Here is an 18,737-nt window from a genome sequence, read left to right as displayed (position 1 = left end):
GTTCTTAAGTACCAGCAGTTCACCACAGTAATATATTTATAATGAAATAATATATTTAGCCAAGGAATTGTATTTACCTGTATACTTAGAAAATTTAAAATGGTATGAATAGCTTTATGTATTAATTCTATAAGAAGTTATAAATGAGAATAAACCTTTTTAAAAATATAGTCAATACTGGTTTACTGGAAGCTACAACCTAAGACTCTCGAATTCCAAGTATGACTTTGTGATCAAACTAAAAAAACTTGACTTGTAATCTCTAGTATGTTTTTGAGCATAAACTAGATGCTTCATAAATAATTCATGCTCATTGATTTGGAGATGCTAGAATAGTGTGGTGCAGAACCTCATATTAAACTCTACAGGTATGTATTGATTCATGAACTATCCTTCTTTCTTGAATATATGAACGTATATTTTGCTTCAATAACACATCTTTTACTCTCTGCCCTGGTTCAGCTCTGATTTTAGAACTCAGCAGAAGCTGATTGTCTGTCAAATGATTCTATTAAGGAGATTTCCAGGAATGTACATTGTAATAATTTCTTTCTTTTTTTTTTTTTTCATTGTGTATTATTGCAAAGTTCATAGTGTGATACACTGATACAACATAAAACCCCACATTTTATATCACAGTAACATAAGGTAATCTTGTTAATGATGAAAGTGAAAGTATGTTTTTATGAAATTTTGTTGAATTGCTGACATTTCATACTAAGGGCAGTGTATGGTCTGAATTAGATTGAAATAAGATAACACATAGAGAGGAATACAGCATAGTGATTAAATCCAAGGTTTTATCCTTATTTGAGGTCTTTGAAGTTACTTATTATATTTGGCTACATATTGTCCCTCCCCTTTATCTAATTAACTCCTCTTGATCCTCTAGACCTTGATCAAGCTTTATTTCCTCAGGGAAGACTTGCTTGGCTTCCTTTAGTAGAGTCTATTATGTTGTTTTTGGTGGTGTTTAGTGCTGTTGAGTCAGTTCTGAGTCATAGCGGCCTTGTGTAAGGTTTCCAAGGAGTAGCCAGTATGTTTGAACTGCTGACATGGTGTTTAGAAGTCCAGTTCTTGTCCTACAGTGCCATGCCATGAGTCTGAATCTATTATAAAAGTTTTTAATTTCAAATTTGACCTCTGAACTCTATTAGATAACCATGTCTGTATTCCTCACCTACTTTCCCAAGATTTATTAGTTCTATAAGGATAAGATAATGTCTGTTTCGATTCACCATTATATTAATTTTAGTTTGATTCTTGGTGTGGCAGTGAAGGGCAAGTACTGGACTACTAGCTTCAAGGTCGGTGGTTTACATCCACCAGCCACTCTTTGGAATCCCTATACAGGATCATTATGAGTCAGAACTGACTAGATGGCACTTAACAACAAAAACACACTCAATAGATATGTTTGAATTAATAAATAGATGCATTAAAGATTGAGTTGGAATCCTGGGATGTTACTTCCTAGCTGTGTGACTCCTAACAGGTTACATAACCTTATTAGCTTTGGTTTCAACTATTTTAAAGTGAAAGAAGTCTAGTGCATACCTATACAAAGTGTTGAGGTATGTGCTATACAAAGTGTTGAGAGTGTTTTACATCTAGTAAAGACAGTCATATTGATGATGATGATGTGCTGAATGGCTCAGATGCCTCCCTATGCTAGGATCAGTCCTTGACATAGTCTTGGAGTTTTGTTTTACCCCTAAGCCAATTAGATATAAATACTATTGGCATGAAATCTGGCCCCATAATTCTTGTGCATCTAACTTGGATTACATCAATCACCAGAAGCTATTTATATTATTTTTATGTGTACCCATTGTTTGGGCAAGAGGATTGATAGCTTTCATCAGATTTTTATAACTTAAAAAAGAAAGAAAAGAAAACAAACAATACAACAACTGCCCTAGGCACTCTAAGGAATCCTGGTGTGGTGCTGCAGGATAATGCACTGGACCACAAGGTCAGTTTGAACTGCAAAGTCGGTGGTTCAAACTCACTAGACACTCCGTGGAAACCCTATACAGGGTCATTATGAGCCGGAACAGACTCGACGCCACTTAACAACAACATGTACCCTAAGGAACCCTGGTGGTGCTATGGGCTAGGCATTGGGCTGCTCACTGCAAAGTGGGCTGTTCAAATTCACCAGCTTCTCTGCAGGAGAAGAATGAGGCTGTCTGCTTCTTCTGTAAAGACCTTATAGCTTAAGAATCAACTTCACGACAATGGGCTAGTTTTTTCCACTTGATATATTGGAGTCTTGGTGGTACTGTATGATAAACACTGGACTACTAATCATAAAGTCAGCACCTTTCCGTGGGAGAACCCTCGGAAACCCTATACAGGGTCACTATGAGTTGGACTCAACTCAATAACAATAGGTGTGGTCTTTTGTTTTTTATAGTAATTGAAATATTGTTGAATGACAATAAAGTGTTATTTATTAAATATAATTAAACATTCTATTAGGACTCTACATCTAAATAAAAAAGGGAAATAGAAGAGTTCTTCAAATATGTTTGGAGGTTCAAACAATGTTAGAATTCTTTCCATCTCTTGTCTGTTGTCCTTCTGTGTTTTTGCCTTATTCTCTCCTTCTGAGCATAATTTTGCTCAAGCTATGTGGAGAAATTGACTTCTTGTAATTCAGATTTTCCTTATTCTACTTCAGCATCACTAGTAAGAATGGGGGAAAGAGAGTGATTTTGACTTCCAGTGTCTCATGCCCATTCTCACACTCATCACTGGGTCTATGGTAATGGGGTTCTAGGTCAAATCTATGGAAATGGGGCTGTTGGTGCAAGGAGAAGTGTATCTTCATAAAATATGGGGAATGGGATTGTTGTCTAGGCAGACAACAAAACATGTTTACCGTAGTCCATTTTAGGATCTTTCATGACTGATATTTGAACACAATTCAAAATACCTTTTATGTATTTGAAATTTGTACAGGTTAAAATTGCTTATGTGAACTTTGTTAATCACTGCTACGTTGATACTGAAGTGGAAATGAAAGAAATTTACACTAGTAACCACATCTGGAAATTATTCGAGAACTTCTTGGTGGATATGGCAAGGGTAAGCATTTGATCCACAATATACTAATTCATGTTTAATAAAGTAGTTGAGTCGAGCTATCAATATGTATTTTGACTGAATAGTATATATATATCTTTATGAAATTTTTAAATTAAACCTACTACCATTTAATTTACTACATCACATTCATGATAATGTAATAATACTCAATGAGTGTATAAGCATAAAATGCAGTGTTTCTAACAACAGATAAAGTTCGTTTTTACCTTTACAACTTATTCTGTCTGTTCTTTAATGTAATTTTGGTATTCTTTTTACATTGTCTAGAGAAGACACATGGCAGAGATCAATTTTTACTCAACATCATACTATGTACGCATGTAATTCCAAGTTATAAATGGAGACAACCTTAGGAAGTCTTGACACCTGCTCTTTGACACATATAGCCAAACTACTTGGCCCAACTACTCAGAGCTTACTGTTGTCTGCTGTTTCCTATTCAATCTTCCATAGAAGTGTGCTTTAGTAATTTAGTCATCTGGTGGGTTTCACTCATTTCAAGGTGATACGTACTGTGTTTTCCTTTGAATCTATTTCCTCTTGCTTTATTTTTTTATTTTGAGGGGAACTGAAGAGAAAGTGTGGATCTGGATGTTATTTTCTAAACACTGCCTGGCATATGTTATTGTTCCAATAATCTTGATTAAGTGAATGAATAGGGTCCTGGTGTGGTGCTATAGAATATACACTGGACTGCTAACTGCAACATTAGAGGTTCAAATCCAACAGCCACTCCTCTGAAACCCTGTGCAGGGTCACCATGAGTCAGAACCGACTCTATGGTCCCTGGCAACAAAAACAACACATGAATGAATGAATGAATGAAGGAAATCATTTTCTTGATAACCAAACCCAAATTAAACCCACTGCCATTGAATCCTACAATAGCTGCCCATGACAGAGTAGAACTGTCCCATAAGATTCCCAAGGCTGTATATCTTTATAAAGCTGACTGACACATTTTCTCCTATAGAGGAGCTGGTGGTTTTGAACCACTAACCTTTCAGTTTCAGCTAAGCACTTTAACTACTATGCTACCATGGCTCCATTTTCTTGATTAAAAAACCAAACCCAGTGTCAACAAGTCAATTCTGATGCATCATGACCCTATAGGACAGGGTAGAATTGCCCCTAGGGTTTCTAAGGCTGTAAATCTTTATGGAAGCAGACTGTCACATCTTTCTCCTGCAGAGTGGCTGGTAGGGTCGAATCATTTACCTTAAGGTTAGCTGCTGAGTGCTTAATCATGGGGCCACAACGACTGCTTCATTTTCTTAGTTGTTGTTGTTGTTGTTATGTGCCGTGGAGTTGGTTCTGATTCATAGTGACCCTGTACAGGGTTTCCGAGGCTGTAAATCTTTACGGAAGCAGAAAGCCTCATCTTTCTCCCGCGGAACAGCTGGTAGTTTTGAACTGCTGTCCCTGAGGTTTGCAGCCCGATTCATAACCACTACGCTACCAGAGCTCCTTAGGTAACATTTAATTTACTTTAATATAGTTTAACCTTTGATTTACATTTTGATTGCCGCACGTATATTTGTGTGCCCCTTATTTTAGCTTTTTTCTTTCTTTCTGTCTTGTTTTTTTTTCCTTTGAAAGTTATGAGATATAATTTTGAGTAATGTTGGATCTTAGAAGATAGTATGTAGTTAACTTAGACCTATCTTAAATTAGGATAATCTGTCTCAGTACCTTTGTCTTTCCCGCGTGTTCTGAGTGCTAGGGAAGTTTTGCATGGGACTCAGTTGTGCTTGGAAAGAGGGATTAGTGAGGTCCATATGTCTACTATCTTACAGGAATGGAACTGATGACTAGATATTAGCTAGTCTAGAAGGCGGGAGGACAAAGTGGATCTACTGTACCATTAACTGTAGATCTGAGAGCAACCTTCAAACCATACATTATGCCACTCCACGGATGCTTTTTTTTTTAAATTGTGAATTGGGTGAAGAGTTACAGAGTAGACCATCAATTTTACATTCAGCAATCATAAACATTTTGCTTCATCTCATGGAATGTAATAGCACTTTTCCCACTTCCTCCCTGTGTTTCATGTTTCCATTCCTCTTTCTTTCCTAACTCTTCTCAACTTTGTTCTTGGGCAAATGCTGCCCTTTAGATCTCAAATACTTGATTATTCTAAGATGTGTGTACCTCACTTGCATTCCTCTTATTAGCCATTGTTTAGTGATAATTGAGCTAAGAGGGAGTGAGTTCATTTACAGACTTTATGGGTGACTAAGGACCATGATCTTGGGTGTTCTGGTGTTTCTATCCTAACCAGAAAGCCTGGTCCCAGGTACTCTTTTTATTTAGGTGAGGTTTCCAAGTGAAATCTGATTATTTTCATCTGGTGGGTGTAGTGTTGTTTAGGAGTCCTGGTGTGGCACTGTGGGTTAATGCACTGGACTGCAAGGGCAGTTTGAATCATAAGGGTTGGTGGTTGAAACTCACTAGCCGCTCTTTGGAAACCCTATACAGGTCATTAGGAGTTGGAACCAACTTGAGGGCACTTAACAATAACAACAACAATGTTACTTAGAATGAGATGGAATTGATTTGATGGCAATGGTTTTATGGGTTTTGGTATTGTAGTGAGTGAGGTCATTGGTAGAGTCAAGCATGTATGAATTAAGGCAGTTCCTATTTACTTCACTTCTATAAAACTGAGGCGACTCATTGCCTTTTAGAAATTTCTCAGATAAATTTGCACATGTGGTGAAAACTTTTTTCTTTATAGACTGTACATACCTTTCACATTTACTCCATCGACCTTGTAAATGTCCTTGTGTCTGACTGACTCCAAGTATTTCCAGAGACCTTCAGTAACGGATGACTTATATGCCGATGACTGAGCTTTAAAATTGCACGTGCAGGAAGATATTAAAGAGATTATGGAGTGATTTGCAGAGTTGCACAGTGCTACAGACCAAAGATAAGTTTGAAAAAGACCAAGGTCACATTCTAGGCAGCATGAGCTGTAACACCAAGTGTTTCTTTCTTTTTTTTTTTTTTAATTTTTTAAACCAAGAGAGCAAATGATAACTTCCACCTGCGTGGGAGCACTTTTTTGCACTGATGTATTCATAAGGCAAATATATACAGGTATTTGTCTTTTCTGGAAAAAAAAAAAAGAATATGCATGTTACAAGTATTTTAATCATTTTGATGAGGTAGACAGTTAATGTTACTTATTATACAAAGGACTCAGAGAACTTTCACTAGGTCTTTTCACTCATCATGTCTGAATACAACAGTTTAGCTGTTCTATTAAGGTATTTGTTTCTTTCCTTCCCTCCCATTTCTCTTTTTATTATATATTAAAGCAATAGTTCTCTAAATCTTCATTGGGGTTAATAGGGGACAACTTTTGTTGTTTCAGGGAAGAAAAAGAAAGTCTGACTTTTCCATATTTAGGATCTGTCTCTCTCTTCCTCTGAAGAAAGATTAAGGCATCACCACCAAATTTCCAATTCAAGTTATAAAAAAGTATGGCTAAATATGTACAATATAGTCTTCTAAGCAAATATTTTATTAATAATGATTTGTCGAAATGTAGTGTTGTTCTTGTGTACCATTGAATCAGTTCTGACTCATAGTGACCCTGTATAGGGTTTCTGAGGCTATAAATCTCTCTCAAGAGTAGAAAGGCCTCATCTTTCACCCACAGAGTGGTGGATGAATTTGAACCCCCTACCCTGAGGTTTGGAGTCTGCAAACTGGTATGGTGCTGTGGGATAAAGCACTGGGTCACAAGGTCATTTTGAACAACAATGTTGGTCATTCAAACTCACCAACTGCTCCTTGAAAACCCTATACAGGGTGGCTGTGAGTGGTAACTGACTTGTCAGCACTTAACAACAACAACCCTGCGGCTAATTGCTCAAAGGATAACCTATGGGCCATTCCAAAGGTAACCCACTATGCCATTCAGTAGTATAGTAATACTCACATGTTAGCGTCTATCAGAGTTAACTTGAGGACTTGTTGAAACAGATTTCTGGGCTCCATCCCCATAGTTTCCATGGTATTAGAGTGTGGTGGATAAGAGTAGGGGTTTCAGAGGATTAGCCAGGCCAGAGCTCAATTATAGACTCTGGCTCTGATTAGCTCAGCTCTCTTAGACTAGTTAACTTTCATTTGTAAAATTAATGCAATCATAGCACATTCATAGGGTTACTGGGAAGAGTCAATGAGACAATGCATATAAAGCTTCTAGTGTGTGGCAAATAGTAAAAGGATTGGTAATATCATTAACAGTATCATTTAAAGGTTCTACGAAATTTAATTGTCTTATAAGCTTTCTCATGAAGCTTCCCCAGAACCTATACCGAATAGTAATGCTGGGGATAACCAAAGGGAGATAATCCAGCATAGGTAAAATCTAAAAGCATGTCTATGAAGTTGAACATACACAACAATGAGCTGACATAAGTAGCCATGCATGAGATGGATTAAACTCAGATGTTAAGGCAAGGTAATGAAATACTGGAATAACAAAAGGTCTTGCAATTCTTTTAGGCAGCTGGCTTCACTATTGAACAAGTGTAGTTGTTAAAAGCTCTTATATTGAGTCAGGTTTTATTTATTTTAAGTATTAACTTATTATCATGTCTGCCTACTCCATTGTTGTTGTTGTTAAGTGCCTCTGAGTTGGTTCTGACCCATAATGTTTCCCATAGGGTTTCCAAGGAGCAGCTGATGAACTTGAACCGCTGACCTTATGGTTCAAACTGACTTTGCAGTCCAGCACATTAGCCCACAGTGCCACGCCAGGTCTCCTGCTCCATTAGCATAGAGCAATTGAGTGCAGCCAAAATTTAGTTGCTCACTGTAAGCAGCATACTTTCCTAACTATTGATCTACAATGAAATGATAAAGTTAAACAACTTAAAGGAATCTCAGATCATTTAGTTTGGCCTTGTGATTTTCCCCTGGGGTCTAAGAGAGCTTAATTTGCCAGCATAGGCCAATTACAGATCTGGGTAATTGGCTGCAGCCTAATCCTGTGCTTTTTCCACAGTAGCTTCGTGATAATTCTCATGTCTTCCATTATTTCCTCCACACCTTCCAAGTGGCTCTTTTTCTGATATGGTTTCTGGGCTCCTTGTTTTCAACACACTTCTGCATTCCCAGTAATTTGTTAGTGTTTCTGTTTAAAGACATTCAGGATTGAAGCCAGTATGTCAGTCAGGGTGCATCCAGCCAATGCAAGGCAGATGACTATATAATTGAAGAACAAATTTAAAGAACAATCCTGTTTAAAAGGCAAGTGGATTACTGATACGTGATTGTGTTCATCCCACCTTCCACCTGTATTCTTTTTTGTGGGTTTCTTGAATCAGCACTTACCAGGTCCTTGCTGATTGCTCTTGAGTAAAGTGCTCACAGGAGCCATTTTAATTTGTATCTGATTTTCCTGTTTGTACCCCCTTTTCATTATTCATTTGAAACTTGTACAAGAATATTTTCACTGAGAGATTCTGTTAATAAACTTGTTGCTGCTGCAACCCTGTGTAGTGTTTTCTAGAAGTGGCTAGTGGTTGGACCACGAAGCTGTGGTTAGAAGTTCAGTGCTTATCTTACAGTGCCACACCAGGACTCAGTTAATGGGTTTTGTTGTTATTGTTAAGTGCCACTGAGTCTGTTCTGACTAATAGCCATTTCCGAGAAGTAACTGGTGGGTTTGAACTACCAATTTTGTGCCTAGCTGTCTAGTGCTTATCCTACAGTGCCAGACTAGTACTAGATTATTTTGCATACTTATTCCATTCTGATTTCCAGGTAGCAACAGCATAGTTACTCTGTACGTATACCAGATTGAGAGAAGCAGAAATGCTTTTAGAGCCATGCAAAAAGTTGGTTTCAGTGTCTTTCTGGGTATTTAATGACAGCTCACTTTGATCTATGTTCCAATGCAGCTAGATTGGTGTTTGTGCGGCAGAAATGTCTTTTTGGGTTTTAGACTGCAAAGATAAGTCATCAGGTGATTTATTATTAGAAAGCTCATGGTGGTGGGTGAACAATGGTCAGTGATAGACTCAGATTTTTGTTTTCTTTTGGAAAATGTTGTCAACATTTCCATCAATTTCAAGAAGGTTTGTGAAAGGTCATTAATTGAGAGGTTGGTAATTTAAACCCACCCAATAGTGTCAAGGAAAAACATCCTGTTGATCCACTTCTGTAGAGATTATTGCCAAAAAAACCACCCCAAAACTTTATCTGCTCTGTAACACATGGGTTGCCATGAGTTAAAAATCAACTCAACAGCTATATGTTGTTTGTTTTTGAATAATGATAAAAGTACTTTAAGTGATATATTGATAGAATGAAATTAGATGCAGTAAATACCTTAGGAGGCGCACATATGTCAAGTCGTATCATTGTCCAATAAGTCATTGTTTAACAATATAAACAGAATACTGGTGTGGCACTGTAGGATAAGCACTAGACTGAAAACCACAAGGTCAGTGGTTCAAACCCACCAATCGCTATTCAGAAACCGTATATAATATTGCTTTGAGTTCGCACCAACTCAGCAGTACACAACAAAAACAAAATTAACTAGATATTCAGATAGATAATTCTAGTTATTCTCTGTCTTTATTTAGCTTACCAAAAGGTTAGTAGGTAGGATTAAAGAAAGAATTTTGAGACACACTTTCTTAGTTCTTTAATTTGATAGGACTGGATAGGGTTTCTTATTGTTTGACCTTATAAATTTCTTGGCTTTCTTGAAGTTAAATGAACGGATGAAATGTCTCTTTTTAAAGATTCTTTTTATAAGGCCTTGTTAACTAGCATTTCAGGGAAATGAAGAAGTGCCCAGTATTCTATAAATGTTATTCTTTGTGTAGTTCCTTGCTTGTTTAAATTTCATGATGAATTATAATGGTGGTACCCACCTAGAATGAATATTTGTTTGGCTATTCTGCATAGATGATTGATTGCTCTCTGTTCTGCATTATTCTTTATACTCTTCAAATTATTGGCAGCATTTATCATAGTTGATTAGTACTTTCTTGATATGTTTCTACACTTGGACCCCAGGATTGTCAGTCCTGCTCTGTTTGCTGCTTCTCAGTATGTTTTGCCATTTCCTCCACAATCCTCCAGTCTTTACAGATTGGAGTGCATCAGGCTTTACAGATTGGAGTGCATCAGGCTTTACAGATTGGAGTGCATCAGGCTCAACCCAGGCACTTCTTTCCCTTTTTTCTCTGCTGTCACTGACTTTCTAATTCTGTCCATTCATGAGTTTAAAATCAGGCTGCTGACTGAAGTTTGACCCTTCCCTGATGCTCTTTCTCACATACCCAACTGCTTATATGACATCTGCACTTGACTATCTCATATGCACATCAAATTTAGCATTTCTCAACTCAAACCCTTTATTCACTCCCCTTCCAAACTGCATAATAAGTCCTTCTCAAGTTCTTTTGATTTCAATAAATGGTAAATCTATTAATCAAATGTAGTGGTTCTGATGCAAAATCTTCCCGGTATCTGTAAATCTTATTTTCTTATACTCTAAATCCAGTCCTCTATCAAATTCTGCAAGCTCTAACTTTCAATACCACAAAATGACCACTTCTGAATATTTCAATTGCTATCACTCTGTGCCAAGGTACCATTATGTCTTATCTGGATGATTGCAAGCATCTCGTAATTTGTTTCCCTGCGTCTGTTCTTGGCCCCTTTCTCCACTCTCTGTATGAGGTTTTCTACTGGAGTCACTCATCTCCTCAGATTCCTCCAAAAATTTTCAAGAGTGTAACTATTATGTGACTTGGCCTGTCTTTCTCCTATACCTTTCCCAATGTCCTTTAATCTCCCTCTAGCTCACTCAGGGTTCCATCTCCTCTGGCCTTCTTGTTGCTCCTGAAGTAAGTCAGTGTTCTTATCTCAGACCCTTTGCATTTGCCTGTCACGTTCTTCTTTCAAATACCCTTTTGACTTTATGGTCTTCTTTTTGGTCCCTGCTTAAAATCAAATATCCAGAGAAGCCTTCACTGACTACACTAGATAAGATAGCAACCTTGTCTCTCTACTCTCCCCTTTTCTTGCTTTGTTATAAACAAGCAAGTAACAGGAATTTGGTTTGTTTTGTTCACTACTGTAATCAGGGGATGTCAAACAGTTTGTGGAAAATGGAATAAGAAGATAATGGAATTTTCTCCATTAACTATTTGAAGCTGACTTGCATACCTGACCCTACAGCAACACCTGGCACATAGGAAATTCTCTGTAAATATTTGTAGAATAAATAAATAAATAAATATACAAGCATCTGAAATGAAAAAAAAAAAATTTAAAAACTGAATTTTAAAACAAAGTAAATGTGGTAGAGAATACAGTCAACACATCATTGGAATGAATTAAATAGCCCAAATCACACTTTTTAAAATATGGAGATTTTTTTAATATATGGAGGATCCCATTCCAAACTATTTAAGCTACAACAGTAAAAAGCTAATACTGAATGTTGATGATGGCTCAATAAGATACCCTGCTGATGAGAGTACTGTATATTTACACAAAACACAGCCCTTACTATGCTTTGCTGATTTTTTTCATGCATGTTGCTGTAAAAATTAGCATAGTATGTATGCTTATGAAAATACTTTGGGGGAAGGGTGTGGTTTATAGAAAGTGTATAATGTGAATGTTATTTGTATAAAAATATGGTAAACATTTCTGAAGTCTTTCTGAAAAGTATTTTGGTAATGCATTAAAAAAACAATCAAACAAAACCTTTGCACTTTCTTATTCATTCCTTTTCAGAATCTGTCTGAGATAATTAGAAATGCTGTCTAGGATTTATGATCACATATATTCACCTTCTTTTTATAATGGTGTATAGGAGAAAATGGCTTAAATATTCAATATGGGAAGGGTTAGATTAATTATAGATGTTATATTTATAATGATGGATGTTATAAGAATCACTGAGATTACCTTTAATCATTTTATGATGTGAGACAGACTAATTATTGAATGCTAACTTTAAAAAGGAGGATACAAAACTAATTAACCAGAATTATTTCAATTATGTAAGACATATGTTGTTAAGTGTCTTCAAGTCAACTCTGACTCAGTGAACCTGAACAGGGTTTCCGAGGAACAGCTGGTAGGTTTGAACCTCTGACCTTGTGGTTCAGAATCCAGTGCTTATCCTACAGCGCCACACCAGTAGTCCAAGTAAGATATTTATGACATGGTAAAAAAATTAGAGGAAAGATATGTTGTTACCTTATAATTTTTTCTGTATTTTCAGGGTTCTTACAATTAGTATATGATATTGAATTAAGGAACCCTGGTGGTACAGTGGTTAAGCACTTGTCTGCTAACAAAAAATTGTCAGTTACAACCCACCCAGAGGCTTTTCAAGAAACAGAACTGGTAATCTGCTCTTTTCAAGTTTACAGGCAAGAAAACCCTAGAGAGCAGTTCTACTTTATCACAGTTCTACTCTGTCACAAAAATGACTCAGTGACACCCAACAGCAACATATATTGAGTTAAGAAAAATGCTATTTTTAAAAAAATCAAATGAATTTACACTTCTCAGAAAGTTAGTAGAACTAAGAAAATAATTACATGTTTTTAAAAGGAGATATAGTAAGCATTTCCTGGAAAAAATTTTGGCCTTACAAATGCAAGAATGCAAATAAAAACAAACAGGTAATATCACCTCATCTCAGAGTCCTGGTGTGGTACTGTGGGCTAATGTGTCAGACTGAAATGTCGTTTGAACTGCAAGGTTGGTGGTTCAAGTTCACCATCTGCTCCTTGGAAATCCTATACAGGGTCGCTCTGGGTTGGAATTGACTCAATGGCACTTAACAACAACGACATCACCTCAGATATTTAGAGGAACATTTTGATTATATATTTAAGGAATACTAAATTTATCCTTAGGGTTTGTGATCCTTGATCTTTAAGACCAAAGATATGTTGCTAGACACGCGTGTCTTTAGAATCTAGTAACATATCTTTGGTGACTATTGAAATTTAGATTTTAACAAGGTAAAATAGATTATAAATTAAGTTAGTCAGTTTTTCTAACCATATTTCAAGTACTCAGTAAGCACATGTGACTTGTTTGGTACTGTCAAGTCTGATATGACACTATGCACAACAGAATGAAACACTGCCTGGTCATGTGCCATCCTCACTATTGCTGCTACGTTTGAGCCCATTGCTGCTTCCACTATATACCAATCCATTTCATTGCGGATCTTCCTATTTTTCACTTACCCTCCGTTTTACCAAGCATAATGGCATTCTCTAAGGACTAGTCCCTTTTGATAACATGTCTGAAACATGAGAGACGAAGTCTCACCATCTTGGCTTCTAAGAAGCATTCTGACATTACTTCTTCCAGCAGAGATTTGTTTGTTCTTCTGACAGTCCATGTTGTTGTTGTTAGGTACCATCAAGTTAGTTGCAACTCATAGTGTCCCTGTGCATAAGAGAACAAAACACTATCTGGTCCTGTGCCATCCTCACAATTGTTGCAATGCTTGAGCCCATTGTTGCTGCCATGTGCCAATCCATCTTGCTGGGGGTCTTCCTCTTTTTTATTGACCCTCTACTTTATACGTGCATAATGTCCTTCTCGAGGGACTGGTTTCTTCTGATACTATGTCTTGATAATATGAAAGGAGAATGTCTGGACATCCAGGCTTCTAAGGAGCATTCTATCTGTATTTCTTCCAACACAGATTTGTTTGTTTTCCTGTAAGTCTGTGGTACTCTCATTATTCTTCTCCAGTACCGTAGCTCAAATGCATCAGTTCTTCTACAGTCTTCCTTATTTGTTTCAAAACTTTCACATGCATATGAAGCTATTGAAAATACCATGGCTTTAGTCAGGTGCACTTTAGTCCTCAAACTGATATCTTTGCTCTTGAGCACGTTAAAGAAGTCTTGTGCAATAAATTTATCTGTTGCAATACATTATTTGATCTCTTGACTATTGCTTCCATGAGTGTTCACTGCAGATCCAAGCAAAATGAAGTCTTTGATAACTTCAGTCTTTTCTTCTTCATTTATCATGATGTTATTTATTGGTCCATTTATGAGAATTTTTGTTTTCTTTACACATTAAGATACAATCCATATTGAAGGATGTAATCTTTGATTTTCTTCCCAGATCCTCTTTGCTTCCAGAAAGCAAGGTTATATTATATGTATATTGCAGGTTGCTAATGAGCCTTCCTCCAATCCTGATGCCATGCTCGTCTTTGTATAACCCAGCTTCTTGGATTATTACTCAGCATACGCATACAGACTGAATGTAGTTGTTGTTTGCCATAGAGTTGATTCTGATCCATAGTGACCCTGTATAGGGTTTCCGAAGAGCAACTGGTGGTTTTAAACCACCAACTTTGAGGTTCAAACTGACTTTGCAGTCCATTAACCCACATTAACCCACAGTGCCACACCAGGACTCCATAGTATGTTGAAATGATACAACCCTGGTTTACACCTTTCCTGATTTTAAACCATTCAATATCTCCTTATTCTGTTTGCATTACTGCCTCTTGTATGCACAAGTTCCTCTTGATCACAAGTAAGTGTTCTGCAATATGCATTCTTCACAATGTTATTCATAGTTTGTCATGATCCACAAAGCCTAAACCCTTTACATAGTCAATAACCACAGGTAAACATCTTTTTGGTATTCTCTGCTTTTAGCCAAGATACATCTGATGTCAGCAATGATATTCAAAATTCTGCATCCTCTTTTGAATCACCTTTAATTTCTGGCAGTTCCCTGTATCTACTATTGCAGCTGTTTCTGAATTATCCTCAGCAAAATTTTAGTTGCATGCAATATTAATGATACTGTTTGATGATTTCTACATTCCCTGAGTCACCTCTCTTACAATTGGTTGTCTATGTAGCTCTCTTTCAAATTTCTTGGCATAGGTGAGTGAAAGCCTCCGGTGTTGGATGAGTATGCTGAAAGATTTCAATCTGTATTCCATCAATTCCCAGAGCTTTGATTTTCATCAGTGCTTACGTGCAGTTTAGACTTCTTCCTTCAGTACCATGTTTCTTGATCATATGCTACCTGTTGAATTAATTGACATTGACCAAATCTTTTTGATGCAATGACTCTGTATTTTTTCCATCTTCTTTTGATGCTTTCTACCTTGTCCAGTATTTTGCCCATACAATCCTTCAGTATCACAAGTCAAAGTTTGAATTTTTTCTTCTGTTCTTTCAGCTTGAGAAGTGCTGATCATATCCTTCACTTTTGGTTTTCTAGCTGCAGGTCTTTGAACATTTCATTATACTACTTGCCTTTTCTTCTCAAGCTGCCCTTTGAAATTTCCTGTTCAGCTCTTTTATTTCTTCATCTCTCCCATTTTAGAGTCTCTCAGAAGTCCATTTTTGTTGTTTCTTTCTTTCCTATCCTTTTAATAATATTTTGCTTTCTTATGATGATCTTGATGTCTTTCCACAGCTCTTCATGTCTTCTTTGATTAACATCTAATGCATCTAATCTGTTCTTGAGATAGACTTTAATTCAGGTGGGATATGTTTAAGGTCATATTTTGGCTCTTGTGAATTTGTTTTAATTTCTTCACCTTCAGCCTGAACTTTCATGTAAGCAATTGATGGTTTGTTCCACTGTTGGCCCTAGGCCTTGTTTGACTCAAGATATTGAGCATCTTCACCACCTTTTCCCAGATGTGTTGTCAATTTGATTCCTGTGTATTGTTTCTGGTGAGGTTCATGTGTATAGTTTCCTTTTATGTTGTTTAATAAAGATATTTGCAATTGGTCTTGCAAAATTCTGTCCTGCCATCGCCAGCATTTTTTCTATCACCAAGGTCTTAATTTCCAACTACTGATCCTTTCTCTTTGTTCCTGCCTTCACTTTCCAATCACCAGTAATTACCAATACACCTTTTTGTTTGTTTGTTTTGAAATGGTTTTATTATTCTCTTTTAACTACATGCAGTATATTTGCAGTATTAGTACAATGCTTCCAAACTTAAAAAATAAAGGATTTGAAAAAAACTGGAAGCTAATAATAGAAGCATATTAGAAGCATTTGTCTTTTAATGACAAAGATAAGGGTGTTTTTTACCTTCTATTTTCCTGAAAAATTTAAAATTTACATAGTTATATGTGTATGTTTTTCCCTGGTGGATGAACCATTACTGCCATTTTGCCTTTACTTTATTAATGATTCTATATGTTTTATCATGATAAAACATGTGTGGTGCTGTGGGTTAAATGTGCTGGATTGCAAAGTCAGTTCAAATCACACTGTTGGCGGTTCAAACTCACCAGCCACTCCCCAGATCCCTATGGTGGTGGTGGTGGTGTACCCTGGAGTCAGTTCTTAGTGATCCTGCATAAGATTTCTGAGGCTGTAAATCGTTATGGGAGCAGAAAGTTTCTTCTTTCTCCCACAGAACCACTGGTAGTTTTGAACTACTGACCTTGAGGTTAGCAGTCAGATTCGTAACCACTACACTACCAGAGCTTCTTTAGAAACCCTATATAGGGATGCTGAGTTCATATCAATACATCTTTTTTTAAAATGTTTTATTGTGAATTATGTAATAGTTTACATGGGAGAACATTGCTTTATATTTATCCTATCGTATATCATTTCATTGCCATGGTTACAATCCCCTCCATGCATCATCCACCAACCAAAGGGTATACCTTACAAGCCTACCCCCTGGTCGTCAGCACAAAGCCCCTCTCCCTCTCTGGGTCTAGAGTCCCCAGTTGATCCATCTTGCTACATCATCGGCTCTGCCTCCATCTCTGGCATCGTTGTTTCTCTTGGTAGGGTCTCACACTCTGCTCTTCTCCCTTGATGGTCCCAGGGACCTCCGCTCCTGGACTGCAGAGTCAGCCACTCCCCTCCTTTTGCAACAAAACGTCTACCTTTGCATTTCTAACCCTCAGTGTGGCTATGTCATTGACTCTGGGCTCAGGAGTCCCCAGGTCTTGCCATACTGCTGACCAACCAGGTCTCCACCCGGCTTCACAGGAGTCTATTGAACGTGGTAGGACTTAGCTTGCAGCTTCATTGTTGTTTTTCCCTCGCTTCCCCTTATCCGTGACCAACATGGTCACCAGTCAGAAGGCATGTCTGCTCCTGTATTCCCCTTGAGACTAAGTCTTGGAAGGGAGTTTATCCTGAGGGGACCTGACCACTTGCCTTGATGTCTCCTGGGTGAGCAACTTGCTTGTTCTTGTAGTAGTTAGTTGGACTTCCGTTATTGTTTTGTATTTTTCCTGTCAGTCTTTCTTACAAGCAGTGTCTTCTGCTCTTCTAGCCACTGCAGGCTGGTCTGCTTGTCCTTTCCAGTGGAAATTTTGCACCTCAGAAGATTCTGGATGGGGTTCAGGAGTCCACCTGAGGTCTTATGCAATGCAGAGGCTCTGCAGGAAGCCTCCTTCCCTGGGCAAGTTGTAGCCCCATTTTAGGTATTCCAATCAATTGTAGGCAGAAGATGGACTTGCAAGCTTTCTGTGGTGATATTTCTGGCTATTCTTTTCTCTCCCCCTGAAGTGTCTGTTTTATAATGGTATGCAAGGGAAACCAGATTCAAAAGACATCCAAGCATCTTAACATTATTTCCCCCGTTTTACCCATTCAAACCAGCTGTTTGAACTGCAAGGTTGGCGGTTCAAGCTCACCAGCTGCTCTTTGGAAACTCTATACAGGGTCGCTATTGGTCGGAATCGACTCGATGGCACTCAACAACAACAACCCATTCAAACCATGCCTCAATCCCTGTGTCCCAGAGTCCTGTTATTCCAAGATTGTCCATACATCATTATTTACCTCTGTCCCACTTAGCCCATGCAAACCTGCCTAATTGTTTTCCCATTGGCCTTATTCTTTCATTCCTCTCCCCCCTCTTGTGTATTGCCCCCCTTCCCAACACCCAAACTCTTCTGTGTCTATTCCCTACCTTGTGCTCAACCTTCCCTTCTCTCCCTTCCCCTCACCCCAACCAACCTATACCAGTAACCAGCAAAATATCCTCCCCACCCCCCTTTTAGTATGGGTTCTTTTTCTTAGTCTTTTACAGTAGTGGTCCTATGCAGTATTTCTCCTTTTGTGACTAATTAATTTCACTCAACATAATGCCCTCAAGGTTCATCCATGTTATGTGGTAGCTTATAGCTCCCTTGTTGTTCTTCAAGGTAGCATAATATTCCATTGTGTGTATGTAACACAGTTTGTTTATCCATTCTTCAATTGATGGGCACTTAGGTTGTCTCCATATTTTTGCTATTGTAAGTAGTGCTTCTATGAACATTGGTGTGCATATATCTAAGTGGTTACAAATCGGGCTACAAACTGCAAGGCCAGCAGTTTGAAACTACCAGCTGCTCTGTGGGAGAAAGATGAGGCTTTCTGTTCCCGTAAAGATTTACGGCCTTGGAAACCCTGTTCAAGGTCACTATGGGTCGGAACCGACTCGACGACACTTAACAACAATAAATGTCCTCAAGGTTCATCCATGTTATGTGGTAGCGTACAGCTTCCTTGTTGTTCTTCAAGGTAGCATAATATTCCATTGTGTGTATGTACCACAGTTTGTTTATCCATTCTTCAATTGATGGGTACTT

The 18,737-nt window shown here is 37.7% G+C and overlaps 1 protein-coding gene across 1 annotated transcript in view; it reads left to right on the top strand.

The window, feature by feature from the left end:
- ITPR2 (inositol 1,4,5-trisphosphate receptor, type 2) overlaps window positions 1-18,737 on the top strand; it is a 707,773-nt gene that overhangs the window by 342,059 nt on the left and 346,977 nt on the right. The window contains exon 30 of the mRNA XM_006866982.1: window positions 2,968-3,093. Within this exon, the coding sequence (XP_006867044.1) occupies window positions 2,968-3,093 (126 nt within the window). The remainder of the gene's footprint in view (window positions 1-2,967; window positions 3,094-18,737) is intronic.

This window comes from Chrysochloris asiatica, unplaced genomic scaffold (genome assembly GCF_000296735.1).
Source record: "Chrysochloris asiatica unplaced genomic scaffold, ChrAsi1.0 scaffold00098, whole genome shotgun sequence".
NCBI lineage: Eukaryota > Metazoa > Chordata > Mammalia > Afrosoricida > Chrysochloridae > Chrysochloris > Chrysochloris asiatica.
Note: the sequence above shows the minus strand (reverse complement) of the source record. Positions and strands in the feature narration are given on the sequence as shown.